The 16,951-nt window shown below is 32.7% G+C and overlaps 1 protein-coding gene across 1 annotated transcript in view; it reads right to left on the reverse strand.

The window, feature by feature from the left end:
- Positions 1 to 212: 212 nt before the first annotated feature.
- Positions 213 to 16,951, reverse strand: part of TLCD4 (TLC domain containing 4) — an 80,513-nt gene continuing 63,774 nt past the window's right edge. Inside the window, exons 7-8 of the mRNA XM_051993298.1 lie at positions 8,069 to 8,142; positions 213 to 6,101 (exon numbers count right to left, since the gene is read on the reverse strand). Coding sequence (XP_051849258.1) covers positions 5,783 to 6,101; positions 8,069 to 8,142 — 393 coding nt within the window. The 3' untranslated portion in view covers positions 213 to 5,782. The remainder of the gene's footprint in view (positions 6,102 to 8,068; positions 8,143 to 16,951) is intronic.

Raw genomic sequence — 16,951 nt, forward strand, 5'->3', positions numbered from 1 at the left:
AGGATAAAACTGCATTCTCTTCATCATAAACCCAATCATGCAGACAACACAAGAATTATTGCTCAGATACCATCACACATTGCAAAACTATATAAATGTTGTAGTTAATTCAAATATTTATAGTTTTAGTGAAAAATTCTAAATAAATATTAAATGCTCTTTTCAAAGAACATCCAAAGACCAGATAAGAAAAGCAAAATATACACTACTAAGAATATTAAATTACTGATTTAATTCCATGTTTTGTCATCCAATTGATCAATGAAGACAGAATAGCATTAAAAAATCTTGTTTTACATACATTATATACCAATAATCCAAGCACTCTATGGCATTTATTTAAAATTATATCATTAATTACATTTTAAAGCAAATAGTTTAAGGATGAATAGAATAAGGAACAAAGTTATGCATAGAACCATGACATTTTAAATAGTATATGCTGTTTATTCTTTTACATAAAATTTGTGTGCAAGCATTACATATGTAGTTCATCTACATCTAAAATATCTAAATATTTGAATTTATTGCAGTATGCATATATTTTTTTCAAATAAAATCCATAATTTTAATGCCTTTTATATTAAAAACTTTTGATTAAAAATTTTTAAAACATTCTCATATATTTATTGGTAGCAATCACTAAAAATCTAGTGTCTTCTATGCTTACATAAAAGCCCTTAAAATATAGACATAATTATACAATATTTCAACAATCAGGCAAGAGAGGAAAAAAAATACACACAATATTTTATTTGCTTATGTTTTAGGTTTCATTTACCAGGAAGTAACAAATAACCTTCACCTCATTTAATTACAAGATTACAGAGGTACAAAGGAAACATTACACAACCAATGGTTAACGAGTTTTCAGCCAGAGGTATTCCTTTATGCAAAGAAATTTATTTTTCAATATGGAAATAGTCTTTTTCATTGCCCTTGGTCCTAATCTTAGGGCCTTATATCAGGTCATGTCCATTGCTCAAAGTGAAATGTAAACATTTTCATTGCAAATCATTCTTTTATTATAGCTGCCTTTAATTTTTCACTCATCTCCATAATGCTCTCCCCACTTACATACTCTTGTTATTATCAAAGAAATTTGGAAAAACAAAGATCATAGGTGTTATGCTTTTGCAAAATATCTTAAACAATTCATTTATTTGCTGGTGGAACTATTGAATAGATAATACCAAGATTTAGTATTAAAATCCCTAAATAGCTCATAAAGTATCTATTATCCAACCACTTTCTCATCACAAGTTGCAGATACTTTCCAGTGAAACCACATCTTTAGCTTTCCTGCACATAATAAACAGATATTAAGATTCTAGAGAATCATTTCTTGTTATCCCAAACAACTTCTCATAATTGTCTAATAAAACATGGTCTTCATTCATATCTCCCTATAATCCTTTCAGGTGATGTAAGTGTGTTTGTATGGGAGCATATGCTACAGTGAACTTATAAATTTGCCCAACACATCCAAGGACCAAAAGGCTAGTGGAGGGGTACATTAATGGAAGGCATATACCAGTCAAATGCTATGGAAGAATGATAGTGGTAGACAGATTTAGAGGAACCAGTGTGGATGCTTCTCTTAACCACCAGTGAAAACATACTGAACTGGTCTGGGTTCGAGTGCTCAGAGAACTCTTTCCATTTAGGTAAAAGAGCTCCTCCCCGATAACCTTAGTCCATTATCAGGCCCCACTGATTTTACGCTGCTCTGATTCAGATCATGAATTTTAGTTTAGTTCAGGGGTGTGAGTGCATGTGAATGCACAATCTTTGGGGCACCAGTTACACCACATGACTTGTGATGTCATGTTTTTCATTTGCTTCTTAATAAAATCTGCAATCTGCAATTTCATGTTCTGTGCTGAATCACTATGAACAACTGATACTACCAACTTAGATTAGCCAGCTTAGAACCATTTCTATCAAACTTTTGGTTTGAGGCAATCGCAATAAAAACATTTAAAGTGACAATTTAAATATCCCCAGTAATACAAATACCTTTTGAACAAAGCAAATTTCCTTTGGAGTACTAAAGGAGAACACATTTGAAACCACAATACCTACCAGGACATACCCTTTGTTGAACAATCCTTGTGCTACAAGCACCAAAAACTAATCTTGCAAATGACAATGAAGTCAACTTTTCTCAAAAACGGAGGTCAATTTTTTGGGGACTGTACCACCAAAATTCCACATATACTTCAAAGAAATTATACAAATTTTAAGCCTAAATTTTTTTTATAAAACCTACATTAGTAAAAATGTAATTCGAGTCAAATTTATTTTTAAATTTTAGAAAAGAGTTTTATTTAAATGTTTATTGTAAACTTATGCAAATTTTTAACTAGACCTTTAACACTATACTGAATTCTGCACAGTGCATTTAAAATTTTAAATGTTAAATTAAAGGTTAACCTAAAGTTATTTAAAGTTGTCAAGTCATGTAACTATTATATCTCTTTCAATGCAGGACTTTTCCATAAATATTACATATTTTTAGCAACTGGACTGAAAAATTTATAATAAAGAACTTTCCCTATCTAACATAAACATCCTGTTAACCTATCACTCTGGATTTTAAACAATTGCAGGCATTCTTCATTAAGAGGATTTTATACATAAGAGCAAACTCAAGTCCTAATTCTTTTAAATTGCCCAAAGAAAATACTTAATTGTGTTAATTAGTTACACAGCTAATATTTAATTCTGATTTTGCATGGACAATCACATGAGTAATTAACTCAACTTATGTAACAAAATTTTCTGCTGAGTTTTAAAGTCACAGTATGAAGGTTTTAGTTTTGGTAATATCAAGTTACCAATAACACAATTAATTTCCTACAAAAAAAAAGTTGTTAGAAAATTCCTTTACACTAGTTTTATGTATTTTGAAAAACATCTGAATCTCAAATATGAGGCCCTAAAAATTCATCTAAGATCCATTCACTCAGAATATTTAGTATCTAAATTTTCTCATCTCTTAACCAGAGGTATTTCCAAATCATTAAACCATCTATATCTCAGAATGTCATAATCACAATACAACTAAATTTGAGGAAATATATTTTCTGTGAAGTATGTGAATTTCAAGTTATTAAATTACCTATCTTTCATTTCATGTGTTTTATATCAGCAGTGAAACTGGACTGTTTAGATTTTAAAATTAAGGAATTTATAGTAAATAATATGCAGCAAATATATAAACAAATACTATATATTTGATTAACATAAGCAAAAATAGCTTAAAATGATACTTCCAATAGATTTATATTTGAGGTACTTATGCTAATGAAAGGTATTGTTTGTGACAGATATAACATATAATTTTAGCTAGAAATACTGTGTTGAGGTCTCAGAATATTAAATTTATACTGTCTTAATCTCAAGCAGCTTTTTAATCTATGTTCAGAACTAAAAAGATATCTTAAGAACTAAGCTCTCTATTTCAAATTTATTTCATTCTACAGCTATGTATTTCTAAAACAGTATGTGTGCATATGTGTTTGCCAAAAAGGCTGGGGCGAGAGAAATATTTTTCCTATTTTTTCATCTAAGTAATGAAGTCAATAAAAATTTATTGACTATTTAAGTGCAAGGTGCTGGTAGTGTGCCATTAATTAAGGATTTAAAAGTAATAATGATTTTAAAAATAAATGCCAATTATTTAAGTGGTTTAAGTATAAGGTTTTGTTTTTTTTTTCCCCAAATGTTTTTATGACTTGCAGACTGGACAAACAATTCAAATAAGAAAAAACAACTCTGGTTTGATTTAGTAAATCATTTCTGACTATATCAGGCCATTTACAATCCAAAGTGGAACTTTTATCAGATTATTAAGAGTGAAAGTTCCATTCCAGTGAAAATAATTAGAAATGTATCTGACACAAATTTTATTATTATTATTATTAAGATTATTTTAATCCCTGATGTCCGTCCTTGGTCAGATAAAAACAGTATTTTCCTTTCATAGGTAGAACAAAACAGAGTTCAATCACCAGTCTTTCAGCAAATGAACTGCTCTTTTTTATATACATGTGATAATGTGATAATACTAATAATCACCACATGCACATAATTACATCATCGTCCTTTGTCTTTTAGACAAAATTAAAAAAAAAAAAACCACCACCACAAAACTTGAAAAGTACTATCTACATATCACTGGGTCTCAACTCTATTAAAAACATACACATATATCCCCAAAAAACCCTGCAATATTTTTAGGGTATTTTTAGGAAGATAAATGGCCTATCTCAAGAATCTGATAGATATCATACTGTACGAGATGATCTTTGGTACTGATGATTACTGGGCTTTAAATGCAAAGAAGATTTTGCAAATCACAAGAGAATAATTTATCTTCTATAAGGTAGGTGGAGAGGGAGACAAGGCAGCAAAATCATCATACTTTTCTTCACAATTCATCCTTTTATTCTAACCGCATAATCACCTACTGACATTTTTAGAGAAATCATTCTTCTCTTGTGGAAGTTTTTAATTAGGTCTATGTCAGTTCTTACTGTTATATAAAAATAGACCACAGTATTAATTTGATAAAATGCTAAAGACAGAAATTAAAAAAAAAAACAACCTGTTTAATAGCTTTCATTAATAACTGATCATATATAGTAAAAGATTTACCTTCTGATTATTTCAGATAACAAATAAGAAAGGAGACAAACATCAATATATTTAATCATAAGGATGTCAACAAATATTGAGAAGTTTTGGAGGGATTAATAAAATAAGATAAAACTAGAACACTAGAGTAGGCACATTTGGAATATCCTTCTAAGATGCCTACTCCTATCAAATATTGATTGTTCTCTCCCTCCCCACTCCCACTCCCACTCTTCAATCTCTTTTTTCATCAACACATTATCAAGGAAGGATGTGCTCAGTTCTAGAGAAAATTATTAAGAAAAGAGGGGGAAATAAGTTTGCTAATTATATGAAATTTCTTCCATCAGGAAAAACAGAATTTGAACTAGTCTTAAACTGGGAATTAAGAAATTCCAAGTTGTTAAAATACCTCTGAAATTAAGATTGGTTTCTTTTTTCAGCTAACCCCAAAAGTTGGTTATAAAATAACCAAAATTTTACGTGTTCTGACATGATAAACAAGAAAAAAATATAAAAAGAGCATATATACAAAATCCCTATCTACCTAAAAGAAAAAAAAATCACACAATATAGGAAATATTTTCCATGACTGAGCTAATTAGATACATATAACGAGGCAAAAGAACTTCATCCAGATATTTAAATGGATAAGCTGTGCCAGAGTCATCATTTCATGTCTCAAAGTCCCTTGATTAATATTGACCATTTAGAAGCCAAGGCCCATACAAGTGTTGGTTGCCAAGAAAACATTGATAGAAAAAAGGTCATTTAAATTCTGTTGACAGAATTACCCAGATAAAATGAAGTGCACCACACACATGAACACAGCCATCTTTTCATGGTGAAAAATGCTAGTGCAGGTAATACATTTCTGAAGATCTTCATTGAATTCATTAATTGTTCTTTAAACTCCTAAAGTTGTATTCATGCTTATAAGGCAGCTGGAAAGCTGAAAAGGTGTCTTGGAATAAAAGCAACTCTTAGTTTTTCTTTCCTAAAGTTAAAAACAGATGTTGTCATGGAAATCTTGAATAGCAAATATTAATAAAGAAGCAGAGACCATGCCAAGAAATGTCATATCAGCACATATCAGCACAAATGTTAAGTTGTAATGAAGGTGTTTTTCAATATGCCATTTTTAGTCAAGTTTTCCATTTTGATGACTCTTGTTGGTTTTCTCCTTTCTTATAAGAGAGATGACTCTGAGACATCCCTTTGAAATTTTGATCATCCACATCACATTCATTACATCTAAAACACTACTGCAACCAATCCAGGCACTTTGGGCATCAAATCCTAGTCTGTTGAAAGGTTCTGTTCCAAATAGAGCATAAATATGACTATAGAAAGGAGGTATAACTGCAATCCTTACAATAAAGAATACTACTGTCATTAGTACACCATTGATGATGTTAGCTTTAGAAGACTTGGGATATCCTAGCACTTCAAGGAACCACCTAGAAAAAAAAAAAACCATCAATTAAACTAAATCCATATGAAGTGAAGGTGAACATTTTTTACTTTTGCTTTCAGGATGTACTAGGTTCCATTCTATATGACATATGGATGCACACAGTAATTTTGATAATTTTTATGTTATTTTTTAAAGAATATAAATGTGTATGTATGATATCAATATTAAATATAATGGACACATTACAAGCATCCACACTAAACTGGAAAATTCAAAGTAAGGGTCTAAAAGCAATGAAAAGGGGGGGAGGATGTGATCAAGAGCAACTACTTAAATTCAATCAACTTCAGTGGTTCCCAGTTACCTCCATGATCAATATACAAATCTCTTTTAATCTTTTTAAAGCCCTTCACAATCTGGCCTCTTCTATCTTTCCAGTTTTTTTATATGTTACTCCTCCTGCTTTTCCCTCCCCTTACTTTATCCCACCCTCACTCCATATCACATAATCTGGCACTGGCTTCCCTACTGTTACTTAAACAAAACATTTTTTTCCCCAAGGCATTTTCAGCGACTGTCCCCTATGTCTGGAATTCTCTTTTTCCTTATCTTTGCCTCTCAACTTTCTTCAAATCTCAACTAAAAATACCAACTTTTGCAAGATATCTATCTCAATCCCATACATACAGATAATCTCCAATTTCTTGTTGAGTTTTTTTATAGATGGTTATTACCATACTAATTCACCCTTAAAATTGTTAGCTCCTCAGAAGTAGGGCCTGTTTTTTTTTTTTTTTGCTTTTCTTTGTTTCCCAAGTACTTAGCACAGTGCCTAGCATATAGTAGATGCTTAATAAATTATTGCTGACTTGATTTAGAAGGAAAATGGACAAAAGTTTTAGCAAAATATTCCCATCTATACTTATCAGCTTTGTAAACATAGGCAAGTTACAAATGACTTCCTGAAGAAAGTGCATTAAGTATTACTATTTTATTTGAAAGATGATAAAACTGAGCTAAAAGATCTGCCATGGTCTGATAGCTAGAAAATGATTTGTTCAGGTTTCCATAAAGGCCCAGGTCTCCTTGAAGGGACAGAATAATGTCATGTAATGGGTTGCATTTGTGGTCAGAAAATCTGGGCTACAATCCTATTTCAAAAACTAATAAGTCATGTAGTCTCTCTAAATTTCAGTTTTCTCACTTTGTCACTGTTGGTCAGTCATTTTTCAGTCATGTATGACTCTACATTATCCCACTGAGGGTTTACTTGGCAAAGATAATAGACTTGTTGCCATTTCCTTCTTCAGTTCTTTTTACAGACAAGGAAACTGAAGAAAACAGGGTTAACTGATTTGCCCACACAATCTAGTTAAGTGTCTGAAGCCAGATTTGAACTCAAGGAAATGTCTTTTTGACTTCAGAATCAGCACTCTTATCTACTATTCTCTATCTACCTAGTTGTCCCAATGATGGGTGTATCATATATCTAAAATATAGTAGATTATAAAATGTATGTATGGTGCTCAGTTATACTTCTATGGAATATTCTAAATTTTGGCAAAGATCAGATGTTACCCAAAAATCATGATACTCAGATTCTTTTGCCCAGTGTATAAAATGTTCTACTATACTACCAAATGAGATCATTCATTCAATAGAGATTCACTAAGTCTTGCTTAATGAGCAAGGTACTATGCTAACTAATAAATGAAAACACTTCTAATATTTGTGAAATGATTGTTATTTACAGTAACTAAATTCACTTAGAAGTCTTCAAAACAGAACCCATGATATATAATGAAGATTATCTAGCTAACTAGCAAGCTATCTGATAGATACAGAATTTCATCCTGCTTTATAAGTGACATTATAGGGAGCCCCCACGTTAGTATTACAAATAATAATTTTAGAGATGGAAGTATCAGGGCAATGGAACATCATTTTCTACTTTAAAAAATGGCTTACAATAACCAACTTTAAAAATGATTAACAATATCAACAACCTACCGCTGATTCACAAAAGGATTTGAAAATTCTGCAATCAGACGAAAGTTACCAAAATATGCCAGGACTCCTCTCATCTAGATTATAAATATTAAATACACAAAGTCAGGTATATCAAATTTTACCAAAATTTCCAGCTATTTAAGAAAACATACAAATTATATACATTTTCACTATCAAAGCTTTTCTTCATAAAAGAATTTTAATATTAAAATGTTCAAAGATGAATATTTTCAGACTTTTACCATTATAATCTTATTAATTCTATAAAAAAACATTAAGAATTTGAGGCTTTGTTATTTTTAAAAGTAGAGGGGAAATCATTACATATCCTACCATTTCTATTTTTGAGAAAAAAAATTTTAATAGGGGCCCCCAAATTTAAAAGGTTCTGAAAACAGTAATAATTAAAGACTACATTCTTAAATGGCTGAGGAGTTAAAAAGTTGGCATGTTTATACCAGTCATTTAACTTGAATTTTATATTCAATTTTAACACATTCTTAAGTCAGTGTAAGATCAGAAGGAAAGCAGAAAATTGGAGGAAAAAATGTTATAGACATAAATAAATATAAAATGTTTCTCAGATAAGGGTCTCATATCTCAAATATATTTTTAAAAAATATACTAAATCTATAAGAATATGAGTCATCCTGCAGTTGATAAATGGTCAAAAGATATGAACAGGCTATTTTCTAATGAAGAAATCAAAACAATTTACAATTATATGAAAAAATGTTCTATATTAGATTAGAGAAATGCAAATTAAAACAACTTTGATATATCATTCATGCCTATTAATTTGATTAAAATAATATAAGAAAAAAAGGCAAATGTAAGAGGGAATATGGAAAAATTGGGACATTAATTCACTGTTTGTGGAATTGTAAATTGATCCAATCATTTTGGAGAACAATTTGGAATTATGGCAAAAGAGTTATAAAATTGACTGTACCCTTTGCTTCTCAAGATGTTTAGGGAAAAAGGAAAAAAAAGAAAACCTCTATGTTCTAAAATAATTATACCAGCTTTGTGGTGATAAAAAACTGAAAATTGCGGGGGATTATCCATCATTTGGGGAATGGTTGAACAAGTTGTGGCACATGGATTGTGATGGAAGACTACTGTGCTATTAGAAAAAAAGAAAAATCTTAAATCAGTAACCTATCAGCTGCCAATAAAAAAAATCTGAAAGCAAACTGAAGATTTTTAGCCCAAACATATATACCAAATTAGCTTAATCTATCAAATTTGTGCTGATAAACTGGAGATATTTGTTTCAACTCAATAAAAAAAAAGATTCAACTGTTTATTATACGCAGAGAATTATGCTAAATTAGATTAGACAGGATCCCTGGATGTAAGAAATTTATAATGTTGTTCAGGCATATGCCACATATCCAATCAACTAATACAAAACAATGAGAACATTAGAAAGGCACAAAGTACAATGTCTTACTAATGGGACAATTGATAGATGTTATGATTTACTAAAGAAATAAAAGAAAGCTTCAAAGAGGCAGTTGCATCTGAGCCTTGGATTTTGATAAACATGAAGAAATTCAATTAATAAAGTAAGGAAAGCAAAACATTCCAGGCATCAATCAATCACAAAAGTATGCATTAAATGCCTACTACCAGCAGCTATGGGATGAAGCACTGGTTAATACAAAGTACTGGTTTACTGAAATTGAGATTTCATGGGATTAAGTATTGGTTATACTGAAAACAAATCTTGCTCTGGAGGTAATGTTCAAAAGCGGATATGGAGAGAGATAAAATATGGAGAGAGAGGATACTTTTTTTCCTAAATATATTTTTTTAAAAATGACTTGAGATGATTTCAGAAAAAAACAAGGTGCTTGAAGCTGAGCGGGGAATAGGAGGTGTCTCATGTAGAAGGTAAAATTTAAACTGAGTCTCAATGAAATTCTAAATATAAATTCCATTTTAGTGTTTAAGACTCTTCAGAACCTGGCTTCTTCCTACCCTTTCAATCTTCCCACACTTTACTTAATAATAACAATAATAATCTAACATTTATATAGTATTTACTATGTGTCAGGCACAATGATAGGCTCTTTACAATTATAATCTCATTTGAACCTCACAACAACCCTGGAAAAAAGTTATAATTATTCCCATTCTACATTTGAAGAGACTGAGGCAGACAGAAATTAAGTGACTTGCCTAGGATCATACAATTAGTAAGTGCTGTATTTGAATTCTGATTTCTTACAGTATTTACTAAGTATGTGATTCCAGTCAAGTCACTTTACCTTTGTTTGCCTCAGTTTCCTCAACTGCAAAATGTGAATAACCATAGCAGTTACTTCCTAGAATTGTTGTAAATGAGATTAATATTTATTAAGTACTTAGTATAGTGTCTGATATATATAGTAAGTACTTAATAAATGTTCCCTTCCTATGTACTTCAAACAAATTTATTTACCAACAAATTATCTCCACCATTACTATGTAAGATTCATAAAGGAAGAGACTGGTTTTTTTCCCCTGGTTTTGCTTTTATTTATCTCTTTAGCACTTAGCACAGTGCTGCTAATTATAAATGCTTTATAATCGATTCCTGATTGAAAGTTTGACTGGGGAAGAACATAATCTGCATAAGGAAGATTTATTTTGTAGCAGTGTGAGAAAGACAGATTAGAGAGAGGAGAAAATGAAATCAGAAAGACCTGAAAAGGTAGTATTCCAATAGTCCAAGGCAAAAGGTAACGACTTACAATAGTGGCAATGGGAGTAAAGAAGAAAAATGGAAGCCATAAGTAGAGGTAAAATCTTCAAATGTGTAACCTAAGTTTCCTGCCAAATTTGGGCCAGGCCTAGAAACTTTGATTACAGAAATGAAGAAGAAAACGTCAAAGTCAAGATTTCAAGAAGGGGAGACTAGTTGGATGGTGATGCTGCTAAAGGAAATAATTACCAAAACAAAGCAGATTTGTGAAAAAAAAAAAAATATGTTCAGTTTTGAATAAAATTGACCAAGATTTTTAATTTTGTGTCATAAGAAACAGTAGTTCCCTAGAATAAAAAATATATTAAATTTCATATACTTTTTTAAACTAGTTGTTCCCATCTCAATGGGAATGTTATAAAAATGGAGATATATAATTGTTTCTAAATTCTTTTAGGACTTGCAGCATTCTCGTACGTAAATTCTGGAACTCCTTAAATGTAGAAATTAGACATTTAGAAGTCAATTAAAATTTGTTTTTATCATCTCAAGGTCATTGTCCTCAGTGAAGTTGGAATGGATAATGGGAAAAAAAGGCATAACCCTAGAAACAAGATTAGCACATCACACGTTCCCATTTAACTGCTTCTAGTCAAAGGGTCCAAAGTATTTAACTAAAAACATAACTAATTCACCAAAATACATGATTTTTCAAAATGTCTACTAAGCTTAAAACAACTTAATGCCAGAGATATAGTAGACCTAAACTCTATGCAAAATTGGCCAGGAGTTTTCAAACATCTTTCTTAGTCATTAAAATAACAGCCTTCTTTGTTTAGGGTTTTTATTTCTTTGTTTGTTTGTTTTTCCCAATAGCCCCAAACTTCTGGCTAAAAACAAGGACAGCACTCACAAATTTCATTCATAACCACTGCTGTCCACCACATTCTTTGCTCTTTTATCAATTCTCTTTTGTTCTTGCCCCAGAGCTAGCTCTGAAAGTAGAATTACTAACAGATACAAATCTCGGTAGCTAAAACCATGAGCCAATTTGGCACTGAAAACAAAAGCTGATTGGCCCTTTTAAATTTGTAGACCACATTCTTGAATGGAGATACAATCTAAGATGAATTCTACTATGTCTTTTGTAGTAAATAATATTAAATAAATCCTCCAAGTAGATTCACACATATTTTTTAACAAAAGTAAATAAGATGCAACATTCTTAAACTTGTGTCACGAATTTTTAAACAAATGTGAATAATTAAACCAAACAAATTTTCAGGGCAGAGAGATGGCACAATGGATAGAGCACTGGCCCTGAAGTCAGGAGGACCTGAGTTAAAATCTGGCCTCAGATACTTAATTGTGTGGCCCTGGGCAAGTCACTTAATCCCAACTGCCACACACACACACACACACACACACACACACACACATCCACACACAATTCTCATTTTTGCCACACATCTCATTCTTTCTGCACATTTAATCCAATACTTCTCATGAAGAAGTGGATGGAATTCCTCATCACCAGCCCATAATGATCTCTGAGATATTTAAGGGTAAGAATATTTTTAAATGATCTATATAGAGAAGAATAAAATGATTCAAGCATATGGCTTTAATCTTCACTCAGTTTAAAAGGAGGTATTAGCCTAGGGGAGAACAAAACTTTAATGCCTACTATTTAGAGAAATGAAGAAAAAAGAACTGGTTGAAGTTCAATTTCTTCAGGAGACAATTTCCAGAATAAAAGCTTAGGAAGACTCTTGTTTGCAACAAGGTACTGCCAAAAATCTGCTAATTATAGAAAAACTACCTGGGTAAGCAGTTTCTAACAATAACACCGATAGGAAATATCCTCTGTGGGAAGGAGGCCTGGAAGGGTGAAAAGCAAGCACAGTTTACTCTCTTAGCTCAAAAGTCAACAGCAAGAGGCACAATGAACCCAGGATCTAAGCTACATCAACTATGGAAAGCATAAAGGAATATTATGACTAGTTGAGGTAATGCAAAGTTTTTCTTGGGGAGCTAATGAACAACCAACCATTTGTGCAAAATTGTCCCATGTCACACATGCCCTCTTAAAGTCAAGTTATTAATTTTCCTCTGGACTAAAAACAGATGATGATTTGGGGAGGAAAAGTGGCACATAAAGACACACCTCATACCACAAGGTATGACAACTAATTGACACAGTGGATAGAATGCTGTACTCACAACCAGTAGAACCTGAATTTCAATTCTGCCTCAGACACTTGAGTAAATAGACCTGAGTAAGTTACCTACTTTAGTTTTCCCACCTATAAAAAGAGGATAATAATAGGACCTACTTCACAAGATTGCTATGAGAATCCAATTAGATAATATAAAAAGTTTTGCTAAACTTAAAGCATTACATGTATATTTTTTGAGAATAAGGGATTATTTCATTTCTTGTATTTGAATCTTCAGTACCTGCTACATAATTGGCATATGATAAATGCTTGTTGATTGATTAATCTTTGTCTTTCTAGACACAGTGCTCAGCATAGTGACTAAATATTGAGTAGACACTTAAAAACGTCTTGTGATTCACAGTGCTTTCTCCCTGTGGCATCTAGCTTAGTAGCTGGATTAGTCAATCAGTAGACATTCATCTCATAATCTTTGGTCCTCCGTTGTCACTTTGAAGCTTTCTTGATCTATTTTGCGGGTCTCCTGGTAAATATTTTCCCCCAGGAATTTTCCCAGAACTAGATTCATTCCATCCTTTCCAAAAGCCCATCACTGCTCTCTCTTAAGCCCTAGTCCAAAATCTTCCTGTCTTCCTACTGTCTTCCTAACTACTAGGTGGTGCAGGAGATGGAGCTTTGGGCTAGGAGCTTTGGGCTATCTAAGTTCAGACCTAGCCTCAGACACTTTCTAGGTATGTGACTCTGGACAAGTCACTCTCCGTTTGTCTCAATTTCCTCACATATAAAATAGGGATAATAGCACCTTCCTCAAGGGTTGTTGTGAAGATCAAATGAGATAACTGGAAAATGCTTAGCATAATACTTGGCATATAGTAAGTGCTATGTAAGTAACTAGCAATTATTATTAACATGACTCTCCATAGACTTCTTTTCTCTTTATTCTCCAGACTTTCAGCTGCCTTTTTTTCTCTTTGTATATGGACTCCTCTCATTTTTGAGTTCTTCTCAAACTACGTTTTGAGGAAGAGCATAGACTAGCTATCCTTCACTCTCCAGACTCCCCATCGCTATTTCTCCACATGAGGCTATATCCTTCTTCCCATTTCTTTTTACATGTTCTCTTCTCACATTAGGATATAAATTCCTTGAAGGTAGAACTTTTCTTTCTTTCTGCTTATATTTGTATTCCCAGTGCTTAGCATAGTGCCTGGCTCAAGCTATGTGCTTAACACTATCATTTTCCTGTAATCACATTATACATCCTGGCTAATTCACACTGAATTTTCAAACCAATAAGATGAATGCAAGCAATAATCATTTGTTAAGAAAGGCAGTGTGTCTGAACCTTTTATTTTTTCCAAGAAGATCTTGAGACATTTGTGTTGTCTACCAGGAAGCAGATTCCAGTCCCTACCTTTACTCTAGGATCTCAGGTTCCTTTACCCAAATGGTTTGAAAGCTGCCACCTCCCACAGTCCTGGTTGTTCCAATTTCTCTTTGGGCCCAATACAGTAATTGCTGGCTCTTATCCAAAACCCCTACATAATCATCTAGCTTCACTTTAGCTACTGATTCTTCCCATCTCCCTGCATGAAAGAAGAAAGTTTGAATCTCAAGAGAAGTGGATAAAAGAAGACTCCAGAACATAAGCCAGTGTATAAAAACCTTATATCCTATGAACATCAACATTGTCATTTTCACACTACTAGTATTACAACAATCACTACCACCATCTCATTACTATCACTACCACTATCACTACTGCCACCAGTACTACTATTAATAGTGGGACTTCTACTCCTGCTATCACTACCATCCTCAACCCTACTACCATTATCACTATCCCACTTTCAATACTACTGCTACCACTACCATCACTACAACCACCACCACTGCTGCTATAATTATCATCACTACCACCAGCTAATTCAGTGGGTAGCTATGTGAGTTAAGAGAAAAAGACATAGTGAAAAATGTGTTATAGAAGTAAAAAATAGTGATGATTGGGAAATTAATGGAAAAGAGAGTGAGAGTAAAGAGCTGAGGATGGAGCTGAGGTGGTGTGACTAGGGGACTGAAAGGAGGTAATGCACTCAATAGTAATAAAGCTTGAAAAAGGGGAGTTTGGAAGCAAAGACATATGAGTAGATTTTAGATATATTAAATTTGATATATTAATACAACAGCCAGCTTGAAATACTTAATAAGCAATAGTTGGTGAGCAAGTAAACCTCAGGGCAGAGGATGGAGTCATTTCTATAATGTGATATCTAAAGCCACAGGAACTAATGAGAGAATCAAAGAAGGGGTAGAGAAATTAGAAAAGGAGGCCCCATTCAGGCCTGTGGGAAAGCCCACCAAATTGGCACTATACTATATTCAGGAAATGTGAAAAAGAAAATGAAACAGTACCTTCCCTCAAGGAATTATCCCATTGGGAGGATATAAAATTTTCAAGACTTATTGTATCATTAGATGAAAATGGTATTAAAAAAAAAAAAAAAAGGTTTAGGAGCAGCTAGGTGGTACAGTGTTGTTAGAGTATCAGCCCTGGAGTCAGGAGGATCTGAGTTCAAATCCAGCCTCAGACAATTGACACTTACTAGTTGTATGACCCTAGTAAAGTCACTGAACCCCAACTGCCTCTCCAAAAAAGGGGGGGAGTGGGGAGCTAGGTATCAGGGAACAGCCTTAAGATTCCTTAAAGCACATAACAGATTTTTCAAAATAATTTTTCATTACTGTCCAGGTATACAGCCTGCATTAATGTTAACAGAATGGATTATCCATTCAATCATATCATAAATTAGACAATTTTCATTTTTTTCCTTGTATAAAATTAGATTAATTTCTTCTGAGTAATTATGGATTTCACTGAAGAAGCTTTGCAATTCTCTGGAGTTTAAGTAATAAGCACAGTTTTATCCATAGAAAGGAATATTTGGAAGATTTCATCTAAAAGGAAGCTCTCTTCTACTTGACCATAAGCAAGTCATCCTGCATGATAGCAGATAAAACTTCTGGCAAGGGTATTTTTCCTATTAAATATTAACCAATAGAGGGTCATTAAACTGTGATTCTTATATTTGTGTTTATCAAAGAATTTTGACAAATCACCCAGATTTTTGCAAGAGTCAGCTAATTAAATTCTCAATTTCTAGACTTTCCTTTCTATATTCCCCCTTTATACAGCTGCTACAATCTTTTTTATGAACCAAAATTGTAAGTGCTCCAAAGGGTAACCTAGAGATGCATATCTCTACCACCAGCTAATTCAGCAGGTAGCTATGTGAGTTAAGCTAGAACATGATTCTTAAAGACAACCCATTCAAAATATTATAGAATCAGATCTAGAATCACAAAGGATCTTGGAATCCATTTAATTCAACAACCTCAATTTATTGATGAGGAAACTCGGAAGGAAGATGAAGGATAAAAGTGTGCATGTGTTTAAGTAGGAGAAGGAAGAAGACTAGTGGAATGAAATCTATCACTTAAAGGAGTCGCTCTATGAAGTATCTATGGGAGAGCATGCTTCTTAAAGCACTTGGGATGAAGAAGCATAGGTGGGTTATTAACTGCACTAATAACAGAAGTATCAACAATGATGAAAGATAATGAGTCTATTGAAGTATATCCTCATGGATCAAAAGAATGTTAAAGAGAATATCTGTACTATCAGCTAGGGGCATGAACTGTGCCATTTTACATCTTCATATTGCCAATATCAGGGTAGCTAAGTGGCACCATAATGCATAGAGTGCTGAGCCTGGAGTCAGGAAGTTTTCCTGAGTTTAAATTTGGTCTCAGACACCTTCTGTGACCCTAAGTAGATCATTTATCCCTGTTTGCCTCAGTTTCCTCATCTGTCAAATGAGTTAGAAAAGAAAATGACAAACCACTCTAATATCTTTGCCAGGACAACACTAAAGGGAGTCACGAAGAGTTGGACATGAATGAAACAACTAAACTACAACAAAATGCCCATTCCCAAGCATGACACTTTTTCAG

This window comes from Antechinus flavipes, chromosome 4 (assembly GCF_016432865.1).
Source record: "Antechinus flavipes isolate AdamAnt ecotype Samford, QLD, Australia chromosome 4, AdamAnt_v2, whole genome shotgun sequence".
Classification (NCBI taxonomy): domain Eukaryota; kingdom Metazoa; phylum Chordata; class Mammalia; order Dasyuromorphia; family Dasyuridae; genus Antechinus; species Antechinus flavipes.